This window comes from Clupea harengus, unplaced genomic scaffold, assembly GCF_900700415.2.
Source record: "Clupea harengus unplaced genomic scaffold, Ch_v2.0.2, whole genome shotgun sequence".
NCBI classification, from domain to species: Eukaryota; Metazoa; Chordata; class Actinopteri; order Clupeiformes; family Clupeidae; genus Clupea; species Clupea harengus.
This window is the reverse complement of record NW_024880245.1, coordinates 1,522-25,003: the sequence shown is the minus strand read 5'-3', so window position 1 is coordinate 25,003 and position 23,482 is coordinate 1,522. Positions and strand designations below refer to the sequence as shown.

Here is a 23,482-nt window from a genome sequence, read left to right as displayed (position 1 = left end):
TGGTGCTTGTCTATCCTCTGTAGAGTCCTCCAGAGAGAGCATGTTTCAGAGAGGGGGGGGGGGGGGTTGGGGGGGTTTCATGTGTCCTCGGTGTACCTTGAACAACTCCAGGTTGGCGTGCTTGTGCCTGTCCTCAGGCGGAGGAGGGCTCGCCCGGGGGCTGGACGCCTCGTTGTCCGACAGGACGATGACGTCTGGGGACGGGGTGCGGCGCTTGTGGTCCCGCTCACTGAGGACAAGGGGAGGGAGAGAGGGGGTGTGAGGGGACGGTCAGAGAGGGGGGGAAAGTTTCCCCAATCTGACGACTAGAGCCAAGAGGCTTTCAGGCTGGTCAGGTTTGGTGTGAGTCATACAATGGGTTCAGGTCAAATTTAATCAGTAACATTTTGAAAGCATTTAAGGAAAGTTAAATGTTGGTAAATAAAGTGCAGTTAGATTCGCCCAAAGCAACATACTCAGACCCACCTGTAACTATAGCACAGCTCACTCATGGCGCTGAAAGAGAGGAAAAATACTTATTCTGTGTTCTGCAATTCCTCTAACAAAACATCATACATGGTCTATGGGTTCCCCTTGTCATCACACACACACACACACACACACACACACACACACAGCCCCACCCCCACTCCGACCCCCCTCATCCTGTCTCTAGCGGTCCTCACCTCCGCCGGGCGCTCATGTCCACTGGCATCTCGTCCAGCATGTTCTCCTTCCCGTTCTTCCCGGGGCCGGAGTGCAGCCCCATGTGTCCCACGTGTGGCATGTGCACTCCAGCCATGTGCCCCACTCCACCACCTCCGCCCATCACTCCTCCTCCTCCTCCTCCTCCTCCTCCTCCGCCACCTCCTCCACCGCGTAGGCTCCCGTTCAGCTTCTCCTCGTAGGCGGCCGCTGCCGCCGCGGCTCCCAGCAGCGTCTGATGGCTCCCGCTGGGGCCCTTGCCGTCTCCTCCGCCACCTAGCGCCCCCTCCAGGGCAGCCAGGTCCTTGCGCTTGAGCAGGGCCAGCATCTTGAGGCGCTCCATGGCCTCGTGGCCCTCCATCTTGAGGCGCTTGGCCAGCGCCTCCTCGGCCCGCTCGTCCGGCCCCTCCAGGCCCCGCTTGAGCAGGTTCAGCCTCAGAGCCTCCTCACTCATCCGCTCCATCCTGCACAGCACAGCATGGGGAGAGAGAGAATGAGGGGGGGGGGAGAGAGAGAGAGAAAGAACGATGGGGAGAAAGGAAAGTGGGGATGAGAGGGAGAGAAAGAGAGAGAGATGGGGAGAAAGTGGGGATGAGAGAGAGAGAGAGAGAGAGAGAGAGAGAGAACGATGGGGAGAAAGTGGGGATGAGAGGGAGAGAGAGAACAGAAGGAGAGAAAGAGGAAGAGATATTGAAAAAGAAAGGATGAGAAAGGAAAAACAAAAACAAAGCAGGTGGGAAAGAGCGCAAAGCGGGGGAATGAGAGAGAGAGAGGGAGGAAGAGAGGGAATGAGACCATGAGCTGGCTGTCATGTAGCATAGCATATACAGAAATCAACCAAGAGCATTTAACATCATCCATCTGGATCCATTCAAACCCCATGCCCCGATCTCACCCAAGTGAAACGGCTGCACCAGCCGCGCGGCTAGACAAAGCAGACCAGCTGCTGCAGGGACGGGGCCCTTCCTCACTGCCGAGCGAGCGGCCGCGGTGAACTCCCATCGCCATGGCTGCCGTATGCAGACATCCACCCATCCCTTTAATGCCTGGCCTAATTGATTAATTATGCCCGTCATGCATACCGATGTCACCACAGTTCACGCCAGGACAAAGTACCCAACTGACACAACAACAAAAAATAGCGCTTGAATGAGTGTCACTCTCATGTTTACCTGCCAATCGGGGAGCCAAGGTCAGTGAGGGCAAAGAGGTTTGTTACGGGATGTGATTTCTTTTTTTTTAAGGGCATTTTTTTGACCGATAGCCTGCTATCCCTATAATAGGGGTCACATGAGGGCTATTTTGTGAAGAGTGAGTGTTTTGTACATCGGGCCGAGGGGTTGAGTTGACTGAAAATTCAAAGCCCTCAGTCTAATTAAATCTTTCACGAGTGTGTCTATGAAGCGGAACAGTCAAATGACTGCATACACGTTATATGCTCAAACGCACACACCAACACTCATGTATGTGTTTGTACATTAAGGCATATATTCATGAGCGAAAATTGATTTATAATTTATATAGAGCTTCCACAGGCACACAGCAATGGCCACAAGCAATGGCCACAAAACAAAACACACACAGCAAAAGTGTGCCTCCATCTTGTATCCTGGTTGGCGTGCCTTCAGCATTGATTGTTTCTTCAGGTGAGACCAAGCATGATTAATCTAGGTGCTTGTCAGGCGTGGTGGTGGGGGGAGTGTTTGTGTGTCTGGTTGTCATTCCTCCTCCTCCTCCTCCTCCTCCTCCTCCTCCTCCTCCTCCCGGCTGGAGAGATAAGCTTTCCATCGGCGCTGACCCGGTGCATCTGCTGTGACACGAGCGCTCAAGCTTGCACCCTGGGCCACTGGTTCTGGAGATGGGGAGTGTAACAGAGACAATGACGATGCTCAATTGGTGTGTGTGTGTGTGTGTGTGTGTGTCCTTCAACATCTGTGGAACTGCAGTCCAGCCCATGGTCGGACATTAATAAATGGCATCTGCCGGGCCTCTAAGGAGACAACAAACATCGTTGAGCGTTTGCGTGGGAGAAGAGGGAGGCCCAGTATCAATTTAAATCGTGTGTGTGTGTGTGAGTGTGCGTGTGTGAGTGAGCATGTGTCACGCAGTGGTATGCGCAGTTGCATTTAAACTGGTCTGGGTTAAGGGTGGGGGATGGGGTGTGTGGGGGTGGTGTTGGTGTGTCTGTGTCTATGTGTATTGTGTTTGTGTCGGGGGGGGTCATGTGTGTTCAAGTGTCCGTGAGGTGAAGTGTGTGCCCATGCTTTGAGGTTGGCTGTGTGCTTGCCATGTGTCACGTACGAGGGATCTAAACAGTCATGTTAACGAGTGTGCTCGTCTCTCTGGGTTAGCCATGCTTGGGCGGACCCTTCATGGCCCCGAGAGGGAGGGAGAGCACACTCCGGTTACACACAACACAGACCTTTATATAGGCGATCTACTCTTCTGTTTACTAAATAAAGGCTGGTGGTGGGATTCTCTGATATTCAAAAGAAATCTGGATTACTGTTAATTTAACATTTTTTTTTCTTGTGCGAAACTGCTGCTGCCGAGCATAAACTGGCATTTTAGCTATGGTTAGCTTACGTCAGTTTAGGTTAGTTAGCTAGTTCCAATTTTTTTTTCTTCTAACTACCTAGCTCATCTTACATCTAAACTTGGATTCAACGTTGACCGAGACAAAGCCTGGAGTCTATTGGATTTTCCGCTTGTTTTTTTACCCTATGGGCAAAATTGTTTGATAACGTGGACAAAGCCAGCTAGGAGTACTCTTATGCAGAGGACGTCAGTTGAGTAGGAAGTCCTTCAATGTGGCCCAGGGCTAATTTGCGTACACGCTGCTAAAGGGATCTGGCCATATGCGGTCCAGATCACCTCCGAATGTCCACTTGTTATCAGATAACCCAAGACGCATGTTAATGCCAGCTGTGAACAGGGGAGACACACACACACACTCACGCACACTCACGCACAGCAAGGGGGGTGGGGGGGATGGGGCGCACACACACACACACACAATTTAAAAAAATAAAAAAAACACTATCTGACAAACACACAAGCAACATGTCAAATAACATGCAACCACACACACCAAATGTAACACACACACACACATTCTCATACAGAACATAGGGGCACACACAGCCTTGCTCACACTCGCTCCCTTTGTCTCTTACGCACACACACACATGAACACACACATACGAATACTCACTCACACGCATACACACGCACAAAAAAAAAACAACAGAATGGATGGCCTGAGCGCGAAAGCTTTTGTCTGTGCTGTGGAGGCTCCTTATCGGCCCGGTGCATTTGTATTCTGAGGAGCAGCGCGGAGCAGGAGCAGGAGCAGGAGCCGGAGCAGAGGGCTAGCCCTGCCCTGGGAAGGGAATAAGCACCGTCGGCAGCAGTGTTCACACCAGGCACCAAGCAGCGGTGATGTCTCCATTGCCTGCCACACTACCGCAGCTCGTGGACTAGAGACTAGTCATGCTAGGAACATTACAGAGGATCTGTCACCTGTCTTTTTTTAATTTTATTTTTTTATATGGAGTGGTATTAACTCCCCCCCCCACCCCCACCACACACACACACACACACACACAGAGATTGTATTCTCTCGCAATTACACTCTCTCTACACACACACTCCAGCCTCTTAAAAAAAGGCTGCTTCTCAGAAACGGAACGGTGAAAGATTTGAACGACAGATTCACAGGAATCGCATCAGTTCGGAGTTCCAGGAATTAGGTTGGAACAGGGTCAATCAACTAAAACACGGATTCACTGTTACGGACACAATCATTTCACATTTGTGTACCGCATTTATGTCTCAGATGAAAAAAGACAGACAATACAACACAGCACCACCGACACACACACAAAAACAAGAGACCCACAGACAAAACAAGCCATCTGTGCTTTTGTAAACAAATAGGCTACTACACACAACAATGTCTTCAGTTCATCTTGCACACCTCTTCCATTTTGTGGCCGAGTCCTGTGGCCTGCCTCCCTAGTGGTGAAGTCACCATCTGAACGAATGGCCAGCGCAATTAGGGTTGAATTCTCATTCCCCACACGGGGGAGAAAAAGACAATCTCCGTCTCATCTAGAGGATGAAAAACGAGGCCTCTTTGTGCAGGGAGGGGTTTGGTGTGTGTGTGTGTGTGTGTGTGTGTGTGTGTATGTATGTGTGTGCGCGTGCGTGTGTGTGTATGTATGTGTGTGTGTGCTGCACCAAAGCAGCCGCAAGACCACAGGGGAGAGACACGCAATCACACACACGCACGTACTCACACACACACACACACACACACACACACACACACAAAGAGACTGCTTGTGAGGAGAAAAAAAAGAGCTAATCTCTCACATAGACACAGACACATAAGCACATCCAAACACACAAGGACAATACATTCTCTTTTACCTAAGAGCCGTGTGCACTCACACATGTGAGCATTCATGAAGACACGCACACTCACAAACACACACACACACACACACACACACACACACACACACACACACACACACACACACACACACACCTTTACTGACTACAGTTGCTGTTGATCAAATGTTACACTTGCTCCCCATATTAGAGCATAAAAACAGGTTGTAATTATGAAAAAAAAAATCCCTTATTTCTACTAATGCTTAATGTTCCCTGTGAGGATACGGCTGAAAACAAAACAAGGTGGTTGTTCGCTAGCTCATGAGCTCATAAGTCATAACATGGCTCTGTGCAGCCATATTGGACATTCAGGACTGTACATAGGATAGGGGAGCAAGAAAGGGGAGTTATTTCATCAGCATCTGCACTCAGAAATATCTGCACACAAACCTGTGTCCACACAAACAAAAATGTGTCCAGAATCAAGAACACAAAGTGGATCTCCTGATCTAACCTTTGGACCATATTGAGACTGTCTATAGAAACATATAGGCTAACCATGTTCAAACATACATTTGATGGATAGCTCTATTAAATATAGCTGTAGGAAAGTTGAAGTGAAAATTCCACAGCAATCGAGATTTAGCCAATTGTTTTAACAAACACACAAACAAACAAGTGCCTATTTACAATTAAATACTGTGGCACACTGGTGACGCCGTAACTCCGTTCTTTGTTGACAAACAAAGTGTGAGGTGAGGAACTGATGTAGTCTGTCATTGCGATGTTGTGACATCACCCATGACAACTGCACTCCGATGACGACTACCGATCCGAGGCTCCATATCACTTCCTGTCTTTCCTCTCCCCTCATCTCCCTCATCTCTGAGCGGTTAGCACGACATGTTTTCAGAGCTCCCAAAAATCTGATTACACATCTGCAAGTGACCCTTGTCTCCCATGATTGGCGTGTTGTTGTTGCGCTAAGCGTCCTTAATTAGGATTTAGCTTGAGATGTAATTGGTCCCTTGATTGTTTAATCACATCCCTTAGTTAGCCCATGCTAGCATACAGCTCACAGTACTTATTGCTGGCTTTGTCGCCAACCAAGATGTCTCAGAGATGTTTTTTTTTTGTTGATTGCTCACTGCCGTCATTCTGCCGCATCTAAATAAGTGGACTCTCCACACCTACTGCAGTATTCTTGTGGCTGGCTGAGAATCTGAAGCGACCTAAATCAAAACCAAATTGGACCGGTTGTTTGACTGGGTGTGAAAAAAACAACATGAGCATCAAGATATGCTGGGTGCCTCAGATCAGATGAACATCGCCTTTAAAGGACCTCCATGGCTCCGAGGTCTTCCCTGAGACCCAATGCAGTCAGTCACAGAAACAAATGGGCACAAAGAGAAACGCATGAAATCAGTCAATAAAACAGCTCTGACACCGAGCCACCCAGCGCTGTACGTGAGTGAGATTGAGAGACTGAGAGAGGAAGAGAGATTGAGAGAGAGAGAAAAAAACAAGAGAGTGTGTGAGCGACAGAGCAGGAGAGGGAACCAACAATGGCACAGAGGAGCCAATCAGCACTGCCATGTGGTGCGCGTCAGTCCCCCATACCCCCCCCCCCCCCCTCACCTATCAACCCCCCCCCCCCTCCACACACACACACACGCCCCGCTTGCTGCTTTCCTATCCTCACCCCCCCTTTACATAATATAATGACTGTTTCAGTCAGCTGCTACAAAATCCAGACTCTCTCCTTAACCCACTCCTGCCTTACAACACCCACCTCCCTGCATCTAAACGCCCCCCACCCCCCACCCTTCCTCCCTCCATTCCCCCCAACCTACCTCCCTCTCTTTTTCTTTCCCTCCTTCGCTCGAAGACCTGCACACACGCACTCCATGACAGACTCATAGCTTTGGGCACTTTGCCAAGCAAAGCAGCAGCAGCTCAGGGAGATGAAAAGAAAGAGCGAGAAAGGACGAGAAAGGGAGAGAAACACAGACAGAGCACGAGGCGGAGAGGGCAACAAAAAAAAAGGAGGGAGACATGAGGAGAGAGGGGACGGGGATCGGTTGATTTGGGATCGTTTTGGTCGGATTCGTAGTCGGAATGCCAGTGAGCCTGTGGCTCCTTCAACCCTTCTGCAGGGTTGGGAGCGAATGGCTGCCATTGATACACATCGTGCGCACATACACAAACATACACTCACTCACACACATACACACGCATGCGCGCAATTGGTGTGTGTAATGATGTCTCTGCCTCCACAGACGGAGGTGACAAGAAAGAGGGATTGGGAGGCCTTGTTGACGGAGAGAGAAAACGAGCGAGAGAACGAAGGAAGGAAAAAAAAAAACAGTGTGGTTTCATGGCCCATACCAATATAAGAGGTTCTATTGTAACACCCCTTGTCACACACACACACACACACACACACACACACACACACACACACACACACACACACACACACACACACACACACACACACACACACACACCCCACCACCACCACCACCTCGCGATTCTACTACAGCTGTGCCACACCACAAAGCCATGTAAAAGACACTCCTCCCCCTTTCCAAAAAAAGTATTCCTCTTTTTTTTTTCTCTCCCTCCCCCCCCTCCCCCCTCCCCCTTGCTGTAAAAATAAACACACATGCTCGCTTTCTGGGGGCCCCTTTCAAGGTATGTGCTGGTACGCACTCTGCTCTGTGCTTACTTCATAATTAATGGGAGTTTTCTGTGGCTGGGAGGGGGGCTCAATAAAGAAAAAAAAAACAGTGTATATGAATATGAATGCGTAAATGCATATGAGAGTGTATGTGTGACAGTGTTGAGTGTGTGCGTGTGTGTGTGTGTGTGTGTGGGGGGGGGGTGGATTGAGGATGAAGAGTAGAAGCGATGAGCAGTAAAAAAAAAAAAAAAAAGACAACACCATCTCTCTCTCTCTCTCTCTCTCCCTCTGACACGCTACCCTGTCATAATGCCAACCCTTAATCCCCCCCCCCTCTCCTCCGTGCCCCTCCCCCACAGAGCCCGTTCACCATTTTCTTTATGCGCCCGCCTCGCTCCCTCTCTCTATCTCTCTGCTGCCCGTCCATCAGATCCATGCCCGCAAAAAAATGTCCTCCCTCACTATTACTCCTACATGCCCTCAGACCCCGCCATATCCCACAAACACACAAATATAAGTGCGCACACACACACACACGCACACATGTGTCAACAAATCAGGGCAGTCAAGTGTTCCACAGACACAGGCATAGGCGAACGGTTTTGGGGGGAGTTTAGTGATCAGGGCCAAAGGACAAGTCCTGTTGAAGAGACAGGGGCAGAAGGACACAGAGAGAGAGAGAGAGAGAGAGAGAGAGAGAGAGAGAGAGAGAGAGAGAGGATAGTGGTGATAATAAGGCCATTTGCCACTCTGCAGCCGTGCAGCGGAATCCGGGGATCCACAGCTCATTTCACGCATGATCTGCATCATGACAATTCATTTGGCTGACGCAACTCCGTAAACTCCCTCTCTCTCTCACACACACACACACACACACACACACACACACACACACACACACACACACACACACACACACACACACACACACACACACACACACACACACACACACACACACACACACACACACACCTCCCCAAACCAATGGGCTCGTGCCACTGCATCACGAAGGGAGCCTGATCATGACCACACACACACACACACACACAAATACTAAACCCCTGTTCTTTCAGGCAAGACAATCAGGGTATCTTTTTCGCTTCTGAATATGAACAGGGGAAAGATGGGGGGGGGGACGACTGCTCCCCATCCCCTCTCACAGCACCGCACCGCCCGCCCCCAAGCCCTGGCCCATCTCCCAAAACTGGCTGCTCCCCATCCAACCAACCATCCTGGCTGATCGGATCCCCCTCTCCGCTCCAACAACCAAGCCTCTCTTACCCCCTTCTCTGCATCCGATGCCTCCGTGCGGTCTCAAAATGGCTGCCGCTGTCTCTGCCAGGTGTGTGCCCGCCCTAAAAAAAAAGAACGACAAAAAAAACTCACATAAAGACTGAGTCCCCTGCCAAGTCTGGGACGCTTAGCATCGATATCATTCCATAAATCTTAAAAGCCGCCTTGTTATCCACAGACGATCATCACAGATAGCAATGGATGGATGTAATTTATGGTAATTGGTGAGCTTTGAGGCAGTAACCTAGTTTGGAGTTGTTATGCGCTGGATTGGTTTAAGGGTCGTGTAGGGTGACTGTTGCTTGTGGAGGATGGGAGGGAGAGAGGGAAGGGACCCACCAGACGTTGGGCGTTTTTTTTTTTTAAATGGAGGGGGAATGTGGGACATAAAATTCAGAGATGCCCTCCTAGCCTTTCGCGTGATTAGCAGGCCCCATTACATGGCAACTAATTAGCCATCAAATTAGCGTGTGAGGGTGATTAATTAATCTATTATGATAGACTCGTCAAGAAATATTGTGCACACTTTGGATTTTAAAATTTTGCAAAGTAAGATTTTGTCTAGGTAATAGGCTACTTAAGTACCTAATGGTGATGGGTGATAGGGGAATTTTTTTTATTACCAATGAGTCTTTCAGATGACGTTTTTAATAGATCACGAGTTTCAGCGTCCACGACCTTACACTGGCCCGCAGGCCACAGGCTTGGCCGTGTATCTCTGAACCCAATAAAATCCACAGTCTTTTATAGACTGGAGGGGACACAGACATTAGTGGTTGTTTGAATCAATAATGAACCGCATTAAAACCTTTCATTTGAAGGCCGAGGCCAGGGCTGAAAAACAAACTCGAGATTGTCAAACGTGTAATTTTACTGTCCACGCGTTCAAAGTCAAGGTAGCCAAAAGTTCCTTCAAGATTCAGAGGAAACCAGTTAACCATGAGCCCAATGAACATTGCTTTGTAATGGGATCTCTTCAAATGTGCTAATATTTGCCAAAAAAAAAGGAAACTGAATTATTTGATTTTCAAGAGCACATCTGGCTGCCAAAAGTGCCGACAGGACACAGGGACACCATGCCACCACTTCCCAAATCATGACAACCAGAGCAGCCAAGCACCATCTCGCACTAAATGAAGGCTTCTAATGCATCCACAGAGTGGGTCACGTTTTGACAAAAATCCTTCAAGGACCATATTTACCCGCGATGTCCAAGTCCAGTACATATCGGGAGTCACCAAATACTACAGTTAATCCTGTGTCATTATCAAATGTTGGGGTAGTGCTGCTAACACCATCAAGCCAAGGTTCCTTGAGCTGTCAAGTGTACTTACACCCGATACAAACATACATCCACACACACATGGTTACACGGGCGCCAAGGCACCAGCCAGTGCCTGTATGTGTGTGCGAGACAGTCCCAAGGGTGACATAAAGGAGAAATATGACTTTGGCGGCAGACACCGGCTGGATGATCTCATACCGTAGCCATTTCTGCACTCGTTGCTCCTTGGGAGATGTACAGCAGGTGACTGACTGAGCCCCCATGCAGATCGGAGCTACCCTGCATGGAACCTGCCCGCCTCCATCTTGGAGCTTATTTCCACTCCGCTCCGCAACACACACACACACACACACACACACACAAAGAGCTTGTCATGTGTTTGCTCTTTACGCCGAGAGCAATTACAAAATGGTCGTCAAATGATTTGGCCGTTTGCTTCAGATGTTAGCAGGACATGCGAATCGCACGTCAAGCCTACGAGAGATGAAAAAAGAATTTCCCCATAGTCACTGCTGTCACCATGGAGTTGTCGGGGGTTCATCTGAGGCTGAGTATGCGCTGTGGTCAGCTCATTTCCTTTTTGTCCATTAGACGCCATCCTGCCCATCTTGACAGTGAATAATAAACTTCAGCCTGGTTTTTCCATTCGTATCACTAGACTTTACTGCTACTGAATGAAGATGACACCATCTGCACCACTCTCCCAGAATCAACACCATTTTACACGAACGACTGATTAACACCAGTTCACATAGTATAAAAACAAACAACAAACAGGATCTTCTCATGGACCTTCCAACTCGTCTACACCTGAATCGAATCACATAAAAGACGCCAACATAAACCCTGTCGTGGCAATTCAAGTTAAAGCCGTCTCTTGAAGTGAACAGCAAAGCAAAGAGGAGATGAACAGAGGCGTAGTCTAATCAGTTTCCAAATCTGATAAAAAAGGGATTACTCGCATTGACAAATTCACTGGAACATTCGAGGCAGGGCAGGGACTGGCAACGACTTGGTGATTAGCTCTGCAAGATGCTGGGAGGTACCAAATTGGTTTAGGGCTGGTTTTTTATACCCTTATCGAATAGAAACAGCAGGGTAAATTATCTCCTTTTAGATGTAGCGATTTCCTAATGTTTGCAAAAATATAATACATAAATCATTCAAAATGTGAATATCAAGCCTAGATTTGGACTACCGTGAATATCAAGCCGAGATTTGGAAATATCAAAAGGTTAGATTTGGTTCCTTCTGGGTGACCTATCAATATTTTGTCTCCGCCAAATTAAGTGTATCCCACACAAACACATTCTCGAAAGACATTTGCGGATGCACCATTGAAAGCAGCCCCCCGCGCTGGAACAATATCGGTCAGAAAATCCCATCCTGTGATCTGTCAATAATGGAAAGCCATTGGGAGGTCTGGGCACGGGGACCACTGGCTGTGCCCACTGGTTAATTCACTAATTGGACCAACATCCTCCACACAGCCCACTCGTTGACAGCCCAGCTGTATGTTACTCACTGCGAGCAACAGAGGAGGCTGCTGGGAATATAACCAAAAATTTGCATACGGCTAGTTTCTGACACTAATGAGGCCAATTAGGCGGATGGTGCCCATGGCAACAGACTTGCCATTGGTTGGCCGGGACCGCAAACGGCGTTATGGGTAACAGAATGTTGGTATGGAGTCAATAATGCCCGACTGTGCTGTGGGGAAGGCGATAAAAACTCCACTTCACCTGATTTCCCCTTTATTTAGTTGCTTAGTAGAACTGGGGAGAGGGAAGCGACGGTGACAAAGGGAAGCAGTACCACACCTCAGTAGCAGCTCTCCGGTTAGAGCAAACTCTCCTGAAGTTGTGCCTCTTAAACACAGGCTAGTGAAAACACACCGGCGACCGCAGATGCACGTAGACAGACACACACCATAACACACTCAAGAATACACACACGCACACATCAAAACAGTCAAGAACACACACACACACACCAAAACATAGTATAGAACACACACACACACACACACACACACACACCAAAACATAATCAAGAACACACACACACACACACACACACACACACACACACACACACACTCCGAACAAACAAAAAAGTGAAAGTAAAGCAAAATCCACAGCATCTGTTTCAAAGAGCCATGATATGCAGGTGCAAGGAGGGCCTCACGGAAATGCAGAGCCAGACACAGGCGGCTGGCAAGGTGACCATCTCCACCTCTGTCTCCACACGCTCTTTCTCTCTCCTTCTCTCTCGCTTCCGCTCTCCCCCTTCAACCACAACACTTAAAGCACCCCATCTTCATTAAACAAGACAACAGCTCATTGTGGCCGTTGCCATGACAACGGGCCCTTCTATTTTTAAGCCTTGCCACTAATCAATTCCTGCTCTGCTGTCGCCCGAGGGAGGAGGGGAGGGGAGGGGTGAGAGGGGGTGCGTTTGGTGGTGGCGGCAGGGAGGATGGGGTAGTAGAATGGGGCAAAGGGGAGGAAGTGCGCTGGGGGGGCGGAGTAGGGGGCTGTGAAGTTGAAGACAAAGAAACACGAGATTTGAAAAAAAAAAACGGACTAATATACAGCAACCGACAGCGATTTCCAGTTTAGCATTACGGGACCACAGTCGGGAAGCATTTGGGCCTCCTGCTCATGCGAACCTACCCATAATGCCCCTGTGCAGTTCAGTGGTTTGTTTTCTTCAACGCCCAAGGAACCCAGAGCGAGACGAGACGCTGTTTGAAATTAACACTCACATTTAAAACACACTCAAATTCCAAACTACCTGTGGAGATTATCTATGGAAATTAGCACCAGCTTTTCTTGATTGATTAAACTATGTCTATTTTATTTACCACCGTTAAAAGAAAATCTGTCAAATTTGGAGTTCAACACCAAAGTGATAGACTTCAGTAAAACATGCTCTTAACATTCAGAGATTGGCATCACCAGCCATTATGCTCATTCAGTGTTTTTCTTTTGTGTCTTCGCTTGATAGGTCTATACGCTGGTCTAATCTTAGCGCAGACATTGTATAAAAAGGGAAGATGAGTCACTCCTTTTAGGCAGAAAACCCCAAGTCAAATGCACTCAAGGTTGACTAGGATGTCTCCCTCATTAATGGAGTGTGTGCGAATATGGAACTGTAAACCTTAAAGAGTACGAATACGGAGAGGATATCATCTAGACATCTAGACAGGAAGGAGGACCTTTGCAACACAGGTTGCACGGCAGATAAAAGACCAATTTGCACACAAACATGTCAGCTCTTCAGTATGGGCACTCACATATGTTCTATTGTGCCTTACAGGGAACAACAGCAGAGAAGATGTAAAGAAAGTGAAGAAAACAGACATACAAAAAAATAAAAAAAAATAAAAAAAGAGTACCTATGATTATTACAGAAATTGACCAGGGGGAAAGAAAGTCCCGTGTCATTATTTACAGTTAATCCGCAAAGGATTTTACACATTCTAAATCCTTGCTCATTCCTTAGATATAAGACTTTCACCCACAAGTGAGTCAGGTTACAGATGGAGCAAAGGATCATGAGAGCAGCTCAAATTCTAGGGTTATACATGGGTTTCACTAAACAACAGCTCCTGTAAAGTGGCCTTTAAAATCACATGGAAAATTAAGATCCAAGTTACTCTGCTTTTGATTGACAGCTGAAAAACAAAAACATTTCTTCATAAGCCTTGCATTTCTGCTCGTGGTATCTACAAGTACGTACAAAATCCTCTGTGTGCCTTTCTGCTATAGCAGTTAGACTTGCTGTCATTCTTGGTGAGAATTAGTCTCCTGTTCCTTTAAAAAAAGCGGAGTCACAATATCTTTCTTTTTTTTTCAAAGCCAGGGTACCCAACAGAGTCAAAATGCATGCAAGCCAGTCTAAGCCGGTTTGTAACCTCAGGGTATGGAATTATCTCTTAATATGTAGCCGTTAGTGGTCAGAACGTCACACAAACACAGGGAGAGAGAGAGAGAGAGAGAGAGAGAGAGAGAGAGAGAGAGAGAGAGAGAGAGAGAGAGGAGAGAGTAGAGAGTGGGAGAGGGAGGGAGGGGTAGAAAAGCGATGGGGGGGGGGGGGGGGGGGGGGATCGAAGCCCAAGCCCCTGAGCTTTTGGGGCAGAAAGACGGAAATCTACTTGTTTTTCGTGAAAGGCTGAATCCAAAACCTGGCACCTTGACAAAAAGGCTCATTGCGGAACTTCAGACCACAGGGTGGGGCATACGTTGTTTAAACCAAAAAAAAAAAAATGAAAAAAAAGAAAGAGAGAGAGAGAAAAAAAAAAAATGGAGGAAAAAATGCTGGAACTTGAGACATCTGGAGAGAACGAGGTAGCAGGGAGATTTTTTTTAATGGCACAGGGTATGAGAGTATGGCACAGGAGCTATGCGTTTAACCGAGAGAGAGAGAGAGAGAGAGAGAGAGAGACACACACACACACACACAACAAAGCACATGCTCCAAATGCCCCGTGTCACACTGTTTGGCACAACCACAAAACAAAGGCATACGTTGATACGAGAGCCTGAAAAAAAAAGAAAAAAAAATGTAAACCTCACACTTGCCGTTTACACAACCCGTGTCCGGGCACAACAGCCTGGCTTGCACCACACTTCAGTGTGTCCAACACCCAGCGCTTAATCAAACCGAGATAACGCCAGTGGAGGCACCTATCTCAGGTCTGAGAGCAATGGGCTTATGAAAACAAAGATCTTAAATGCAACACCACCAGGAACAACAACAGTCATTTCGTTGGATCGAGCCGTCCTCTGCATGTTACCCACACTGATCACAGTGCCGGTTTCGGGGGCTTTTTTCAAGAAGATTAATGGTCGTGTAGTGATGGACCAAACGAGTCAGCTGCAGGAGTTGTTGTAATGGTGGCCTGAAGCTAGACGGCAAGGAGGAAGACGACAAAGGAAAAAAAGCAAGGTGGCAAAGAGCAATCTGTTCCACTGCATGCCCGTCGTCATGCAAGAGAGGGCAAGGAGAAGGGTTGGGGGGTTGAGTGTGCGTGTGTGTGTGTGTGTGTGTGTGTGTGTGTGTGTGTGTGTGTGTGGGAGGGGGGGGGGGGTGTTGAGGAAGGGGGCGTTCACTCCGGGGTGCTGATCATAGGGACAGAAGACTGAATTAGGAAGCCATGTCATGAGAGATGCCAACATGACACACACACACACACACAAACTATTTATAATTCCAGCTTGATAGGACATAGAACCTTACTCCTATATGAAGAACGCACCACTGTGCCATGCTCAGTGACCTCAAATGTGAGGGTGCACTCTCTTGTACGCTAGCAAGGTAGCAGTTCAGCATGAAAAACTGTGAAGATCTAGACTAGAGAAGATCTGCCATCTAGAAAAGAATTGCCCAGGCATCTGTTGTAATGACTGCTTGGGAGTCTCAACCTGAGTTCACAGAAGGCATGGGGCACATGTAAGGGTACATGTGGGGTTTTGTCAGGATGACTTCCGTTACTAGAAATCGGGAATCCTTGGAAGTCCTGGTACCCCCCCCCCCCCCCCCCCCCAAAAGTAAGGAGCAAAGTGCGGTGAGGATTTGCTTTGATATTCTACAAGAAACTGCTCTAAAAGTACCTAGCAATAAAAGTGGCCAGTGCCATGGTGAGTTGGCGGCTCTTTGTGAGACACAAATGCATCTTCCTCTATTCACTCCATAACTTCTAAATATCTCCAGACGTCTCCCAACTCTGCCTCAGCTCTCCATGTCATTCATCCGTCCCTAAATAACTCCGGCTGCAAGTTCTTTATTTCTCACTTCCCTATCCACCCCTCCACTCATCCTTCCATTCTGATCCCTCTCCCGCACCACAAGAGGGATTTTCAGATCAACCAATCACAGTTGGCACCACACATGAGGAAGTGAATGCCTCCCCTGGCCAACTGAAGCCAGTCCACCACTAGCACTTCTAGCAATGGCTCACTCTCAACCCACATGGCAACTTTAAAAATAAAAAAACAAGAACCTACAGTGACAAACCATATTCTAAAGGAAGTGGACGACAGTCTGTACAGATATAAAACATTAGATATATTAAAAGTTCTGAACATTTTGGTTTCACCCCATGCATGCAGCCATTCTGAAAAGCACAAGTCTGCTTGAACTGAGGAGGGGCACGAGACTGGGATCACACAATCATTCCAGCCCCTTATCCGTCCTCATTCATCCTCGTCTCCACTTCCGTCAGACACACAGACCACCACCACCATCACCACCATCACAGGTAAGCTCTTCCTCTCAGGCTGGGAGAATCCCTTGGGTTGCTGCTGTGGTCGTCAGCTGTGATGCCGTGCGCGCTGTTCCCCGCTGCTGTTTATCCAAGCTAAAGTGTTGGGGAGGCCCGCTAATTAAACTTCACAGGGAGCCATTCATCTGGCTGATTGTTTCTGCGTGGGATTTAATAAGCCTTGCACGAGGCCCCCCGAAACACTGTCGCCCATTCAGGTGTTAACAAGGCCTGTTCGTCAGCACACACACAGACTGACAATAAAACAAGGGATCACCAGGGGGGTTCTACTTCCCTATGAGGGCATTGTTTTTAAGAATGTATTTTTTGGTGTATGGTTTTCCTTATTGAGGTGGCACAAGTCAATGTTTCCATCTTGCCTTTTGCTATGAAAGACACCACTACACAACTTCCATTTGCATTAGTTGCATTAATGACTTGTATGTTACATCTTTTTACTATCATTATATTAACAGTCTATTACTATGATATCAGAGAGAATGAGAATCATATTAATCATGACTAACTATCATTCACTTTTATGGATCACTAGATGATACTTCGTCCCTGCGACTCCTGATAATGAAACGAATGCAGACCCAAAAGCTACAAAGAGAAGCCTGTAACAATAACTGATGGGAGCAACAATGCAATGCGTCCTGGGCTACAAAGGATGAGTAGGTGTGCCTACTGTACTCTGCGCAACCTCTCTCAAGGACACGGGCACCATCAGTGAAGAGCACGCGCATCCATCCACCTCGGGCTCGGCAGACCAAAGGGGTGGGAGGGGTGTGTGGGGGTGGGGGGAGGTTACAATTTCAAGAGGGCAAAAAAATTATTTGCAGGTACCGTATTAGCTTGGTTGGAGGTAACAGACCTTGTTCACTGTCTGATGCACACAATGGCATTAGAGGCTGTCTCAAGGTGTCGCAAAAATGTGCAAATGTAATCCCGGCATATGTTGGTAAATTGAATGCAAACGAACACATCGTTGTCTTCCTATTTTGCTTGCTGTGCGAGATGAATCCCTTGTTTATCGCCACACTTGGTAGGCTTTCATTAACATCACATATCAATTAGTAGCACGTGCCAGCAACAGCCAAGCCTGCTCCCTCTCTCTCCCCCTCAAAGGATTTTCACTTGGGCGGATTTTTAAATAAACTTAATTTTCCTGATTAAGAGCTAATTATACTGATTTCTCTCCTCTCAAACAGCAGTCATTCATCTCTTAATTTCGCGCGAGTAGGGGACGGAAAATGAGAAGCGATTCTAACGGGGGCACTGGAGGACACCCCCACCCCTCACCGATAGGGAAGACACGGGGAGGAGGCACTTCGCCGCGCTCTGCACGACCGACCGCCGGGGACGCCTGAGACCCCGGCGCCTCGCGATGCGGTGGGGTGAGAGAGTGAACAATGCCTCGAGCTACTTTCACCTCCTCAATAATGGATGGATGTTATTCACACAGATCACTCAGTCACCACTAAAGACAGATGTCCATTTAGGGTAAACTCCGAACGCAATGACGAAAGACAATGAACCAAATTGAACGTGCTATGGTGAACGAACAAGCGATGGTGTGGACTGGCTCGATGCTCTGTTACAACATTTTTTGTTTTATTTCATTGTTGCTTTAAAACTTCTTTCCCAATGCATATGCCCAGTGAAGTTACAATATTTGCTTTGCAGTCTTTGAGACGAGCGCCTGTTAGTTGGAAGGGCTGAGGTAATGATGCTGGTCATTACTCTGTTTTCCTATAGGACTGACAGGAAATGAGGTCAGCACCGTGCCAGGGCGCATGGATGTTATCGGTGTGAGCGAGGGCAGCACAGAACAGAGTAGAAAAGAGCTGACCCAACCCTGCATCGCGGCGACCCTAATCCCTCTCCAAACCGGCCACTCCGTGGTAAAGAGGGGCGCTTTTTCAGTCACTGCTCTGTTCGAGGAAAAAAAATAAAATAAAGGTCTTTGTTTTCACTGACCCTTCATGATGTCCAGGGTGATGAGGGCATTCAAGACCCAATTATGCTGGGCCTTCCTCTACAAAAATGTGGAACAAAAGATCAGGACAGAAGGTCAAGGAGGTCAACGTCAGAACGTCTGATATGAAGATTGTCTTTTTGCTCCATGCAGTGTGCTCCCTGTCAAATTGTTACTATGGAGTGGAGATTGCTAAGATTTGTACAACATTATATCAAACTCCAGGTGCTTGGAGACCAGGGTATTATGTTTATGGAGCTTGGCACTTTTTTTGTCTGCTAGAACTGCTTCAGGGATAGGGCGGGGGTGTATTTAATTCCTAGAAGTCCCATTTTGTAACTGTAAGAGGAACCAAAGCTACTTCTGCTTTTTTTTCCATGTCTATGAACAATGACGGCGTAAGGATAATATTAGGTTACCACGGAAATCAAACGCAACACTAGTGAGAGAAAAGAATACCAAATTCTGTGGCTCTATAAACACCAGTCCAGTGCTCAGACTGACCCCAATCCGAAGCCTCCAAAACCCAATCAGTGGTCACTTCTGGACCAATCCTGGGGGGGGGGGGGGATCCCAATGAATTTGCCAAAGAAATAATATTTCCAGCAAAAACAAAATAAGACGAGATGAGAGACAGGCCACTTTTTTGTCCCTGTGTTTCTGCCCGGGAAGCACCTGGAGACGCCTATCGGGACGCCTTGTGCGGCTTAACAAGACTGGGCCGTCACCAGCGATAAGGTGGCCGCTGCACCATGGAAATTAAAGTGTGCATGCTGCATGAAATCCCTTCACAGGCGGTGCCCATAAGCTGGGAGGCATCCACTGAAGTAATAAAATGAATGGCACTGACGGGGTAGAAAAAAAGAAAAGGCAAGAAAGAAAACGAGAGGGAAGCAAAATAAATAAATACCACCCAAGTATCTTCTGTCTGCAGAGAAGAGGGAGTGATCTAAACAAAATGGCTTTGAGCATAAGAGTCAATAAGAACAGTGTTTAGGTCCTCCTGAGGGTGTATGCAGAGAAAGAGAGAAAGTGTGTGTGTGTGTGTGAGAAAGAGAAAGAGATTGGAAGAGAGAGAACTCCATCAGGTACGCTGTAGTCTAACTTCTACAGTGACTTTTCTTTATTTCAGGAGGTATCCTAACCGCAAGATAATCACATCACATTGCTGAGTGAAGGCCAATAGAGTGTAGTGGAATGTAGAACATGGTCAAGTGTGCCATTTGCAAACAAGCAAACTCACAAAGGGCAGGGCTTCGCTCTTAGGCACCTCTTACTCTCAAAGGAATCCACACTACTGCATACAATTGCCACCCAGATACCAGAGATTCTGGGGGGGGGGGGGGACTTTTGCAAACTGCCCACTGTCTTGGGTTTTTAATGTGCAAGACACAAGCAGTCACACGTTTACAAGTTTGCTTCAGAAACGTAACAAGGACAGCTTGAAGAAGACACATCAAATAAATCATGGCAGTATAAGGACGGCGGATTGTCAAAAGAAATATAGCCAACATTTGATTCCCACGGCGGTTTGAATTAGGAGAATCTCTCGAAAGATGTTAGTGACTATAGTATACAATACCTTTATATATATATATTAAAAAAAAATCACTAACCATAACATCCCTTTCACGATGACTACTTTTCATATACGCATATTGCATATGTTATAATATTATATAATACACCAATAATTATCAAATAATTACATATTAAGCAGGATTTGCTCATGTCTGTCAGTTTTATCCAATTGCCTTGCATTTCAGTTTGGGCTGTCTGAAATCGAATCACAAAGTTTATTCCTTCTAAATTAATCGCATTTTGTCTATTATTTATCCATTAATCTTGGAGAGTCCATTTTCATCAGGAGTAAGCTAGAGTCTTGGCCGAGTGCAACTTGAAAGAAAATGTGACTTAATAAAGTTAAGCTACCAGTTGTAGTACTCTGCTGCCAAGTTAGAGACAATTGACTCCCATAAAATATCCTCAAAACCCATGACCGGCAGACTTGTTCAGTTTTGCAAGTTATAGCACTTTTGGTAGCCTTTAAATTAGGCTCTGACACGTCTGCCGCACCAAGAATAATAGACGGCATATATTATTGATCTGCGTTTCTTTCCAAACGTCATCTCTCCGAGTTGATCAGTGACTCCCTGTTGGTTACAATCAATACATGCATTCACGTCGGAATTAAATTTCACTCTCACGCATGTCAACTGCTGGGCAGCCATTTGCGTGCATATGGAGTTGAGAGAACGTCCTCACTTACGTAAATGGCTGATGCATTTTTGGATTCTTTTTTTCCTCTAATTGTACAGCCATCATCTCACCGTGCACTAGCCTCACTCCTTGCGCCCAAAAACAGTTAACCGGAACAGTGATTCCCAAAACACTATCAACTACCTCTCGATCATTATTGTTAGGTGTTAATGTTAGTGAAATACTCAGTAGTATGGTTAGGAAATCGTGATAGGAGTGAGTAATTTTGATATTTGCATTGTGTGCCGCTGCGCTGCAACTGTAGCCTTCTCGCAGTCAGGAGGACGCAAGGCTTTCTCCGCCAATCTGGGTTAACCCCCAGAGACACGAGATGAAACAATGAAACGGATTTGAGACATTAAAATGTTGTATTCGCCTTGTAACCTCTTATGATTATTCCCTGAAATTACAGTTAATACGTAAACACCGCACACGTGAAGGGGTTCCGTGGGTTGTAACACGTAGGGGGGCTTCTCGGAGCGTTTTAATAGTATTAGCCAGCCACTCTGAACTGTTGGATACTGATAGCTTACTAGCCTAGCCGCAGCATTCGAACTAGCGAAGCGGCTATGCTATTGTCTGGCTTTGCACCATAATTGATCCAACCATATAATCACACCGTAACCTTGCACGCGATTGTTGGCAATCATGATGACGTCCGTAAGAATACAAAATTACCTAATCACACTGTTCCTAATTTGAAAATCGCTTACTAGATCGGCTAGGCCCCACTAATATCCTCGGACTCACCTGATTCTCCTTTACCCTTCAGGTTCCACTGGCTCCGGGTTCACTATCCGATCCTGAAGCGCTACAGTAGCTCCTCACGACCAGTCCCCGGCACCGGCAGGCAACACAAAAGCGCTGATTGGGCCTCGACAAGTACTCATCCCCTTGGTCTCTGCCCAGACAGACGGGTTATTGGTCGGCGGCTGTGTCGGAGACGCGCCCCTATTAAGGTGTATGTTGTTGTCTGTGTCTGGAGGGGAGGGGACAAGAAGCTCTGAAATGATGGGAACTAAATAGGTTGTTATGCGCGTCGTGTCGGCAGCACAAGGCGAGCTCCCTACATTGACAGATAAATTGTGGCCAGCCATATTAACTCCCTCTTCGTTCCGCCAGCGCAATGGAATATCAGAGGAACAATGCAGTCTGGACGATGACTCACATGAATTTTGTAGCGTCAAATGTAGACTACCTTTTAAAGTTAGGCAACACCTTGTTTTAATGCTGTGGCACTGCATTATCTGATTTATTCTTTTGTATAGAGACGTCTTTATTTAAGATACAAATCCCCCCCAGGCTATGTCAATGTTTTACCCACTAAACTGCACGGATGTTGGTAATACGTCATGAATTTAAACATCACTTTATCACTTCTTAAGCTACAATATAGGTTTGGTTATAGACCTATGTGATGTTTTAGTAATTCTTGTATTTTAATATGCTATGGTGCACATTAATCCGAGTCAAACATCAACTTTTTAGGATACGTAGGCTATAGGTTACACGCTTTTTTCTATATAGGTCGAATTAATCAATACTTCAAGGCGCTGATTTCCCCAGCACGAACAATGCTCACGCTACCTATGCTGCTGACCTACTTTACAAACTGGCCGTATTGCCCAATGCAAGGTTTGGTGAGGTTTAGCGGGCTTATGTACTCTTGGCAACGGGCCGGTGACGGTTATGATACATGCTGAAGGTATTTCTCGCGTCGTGGTATTTTGTTCATGTAGCGGAATGCTGAGCAAATAGGTATCCACTCAGTATCAATGCTCGACACAGAGTCCTTAAACCCTGTGCCATTGTGTGTTCTCTGTCGCTTTTATTATGATTTTAGCTCCTGTGTCCAAGACCTGGTAGCTGAAGTGTCATGCAGCCCAAGTAGTCGATAGCTTTGCATTCAGACTGGTAGCGTTTTGTTTCCTCAGTCATTCTTAAAAAAAAATCCGTGACCTTGTTGTGCGAAGGTCTATTCAGCCGGATATCTTAAGGTACAGTCTGTGTATAAGTTACGATCAGATCATCCATATGGTTTTATGGTGTAGTGTTATTATCGTGTTAACTGAATCACTATTAATATTCACCATTCAGAAATCTTTAAAAATATGTTTCGGCAGTGGTAATTGAGCCCTCTGGTGGTTCTTGGATGAAGGGCCAATTTTGCTTGTGATTCAGCAATTCATAATTTGTGTGTTAACTATTCTTTGCAAGCTTTCAATCCTGTTCATTGAGTTTTATATAGCCTACTTTAATGTTCTTTGTACACTGGAACAAAGTTATAAGACCTGCTCTGATCAGTCATGTTATTGTGTAGTGGTGTTCAATACATTGTAATCAAACCATTAAACAAACCAACAACAGGGCAATATTTATGCAATAGTAAGTATATAATAATTTCCCTTAAACTATGCATTAAAAAGAAGTTCACGTTTAAAAGTTTATTCTCCAAACGTGTTAGCGCACTAGGTCCACCTGTGTGAGTCAGTTAACCTGTATTTCCAGATGTTTTACCACAAGGAATTATGATGGAGAGAAAAGAATAATAAAAAACTTAAGATGGACAGTACTGCATGGCTGTCTGGCTTGCCTCAGCTGTCAAAGTGAAGTGTGTTTCAG

General features: G+C 46.7%; 1 protein-coding gene across 1 annotated transcript; it reads right to left on the bottom strand.

Moving 5' to 3' along the window:
- Positions 1 to 45: 45 nt before the first annotated feature.
- Positions 46 to 22,466, bottom strand: LOC122131692 (transcriptional repressor p66-beta-like). The gene is made up of 5 exons (XM_042706337.1): positions 21,611 to 22,466; positions 9,056 to 9,129; positions 666 to 1,148; positions 466 to 495; positions 46 to 229 (listed from the first exon to the last, which is right to left on the bottom strand). The coding sequence occupies exons 2-5, from the start codon at positions 9,067 to 9,069 to the stop codon at positions 46 to 48; spliced, it is 711 nt and encodes a 236-aa protein (XP_042562271.1). The 5' UTR covers positions 9,070 to 9,129; positions 21,611 to 22,466.
- Between the last annotated feature and the right edge of the window lie 1,016 nt (positions 22,467 to 23,482).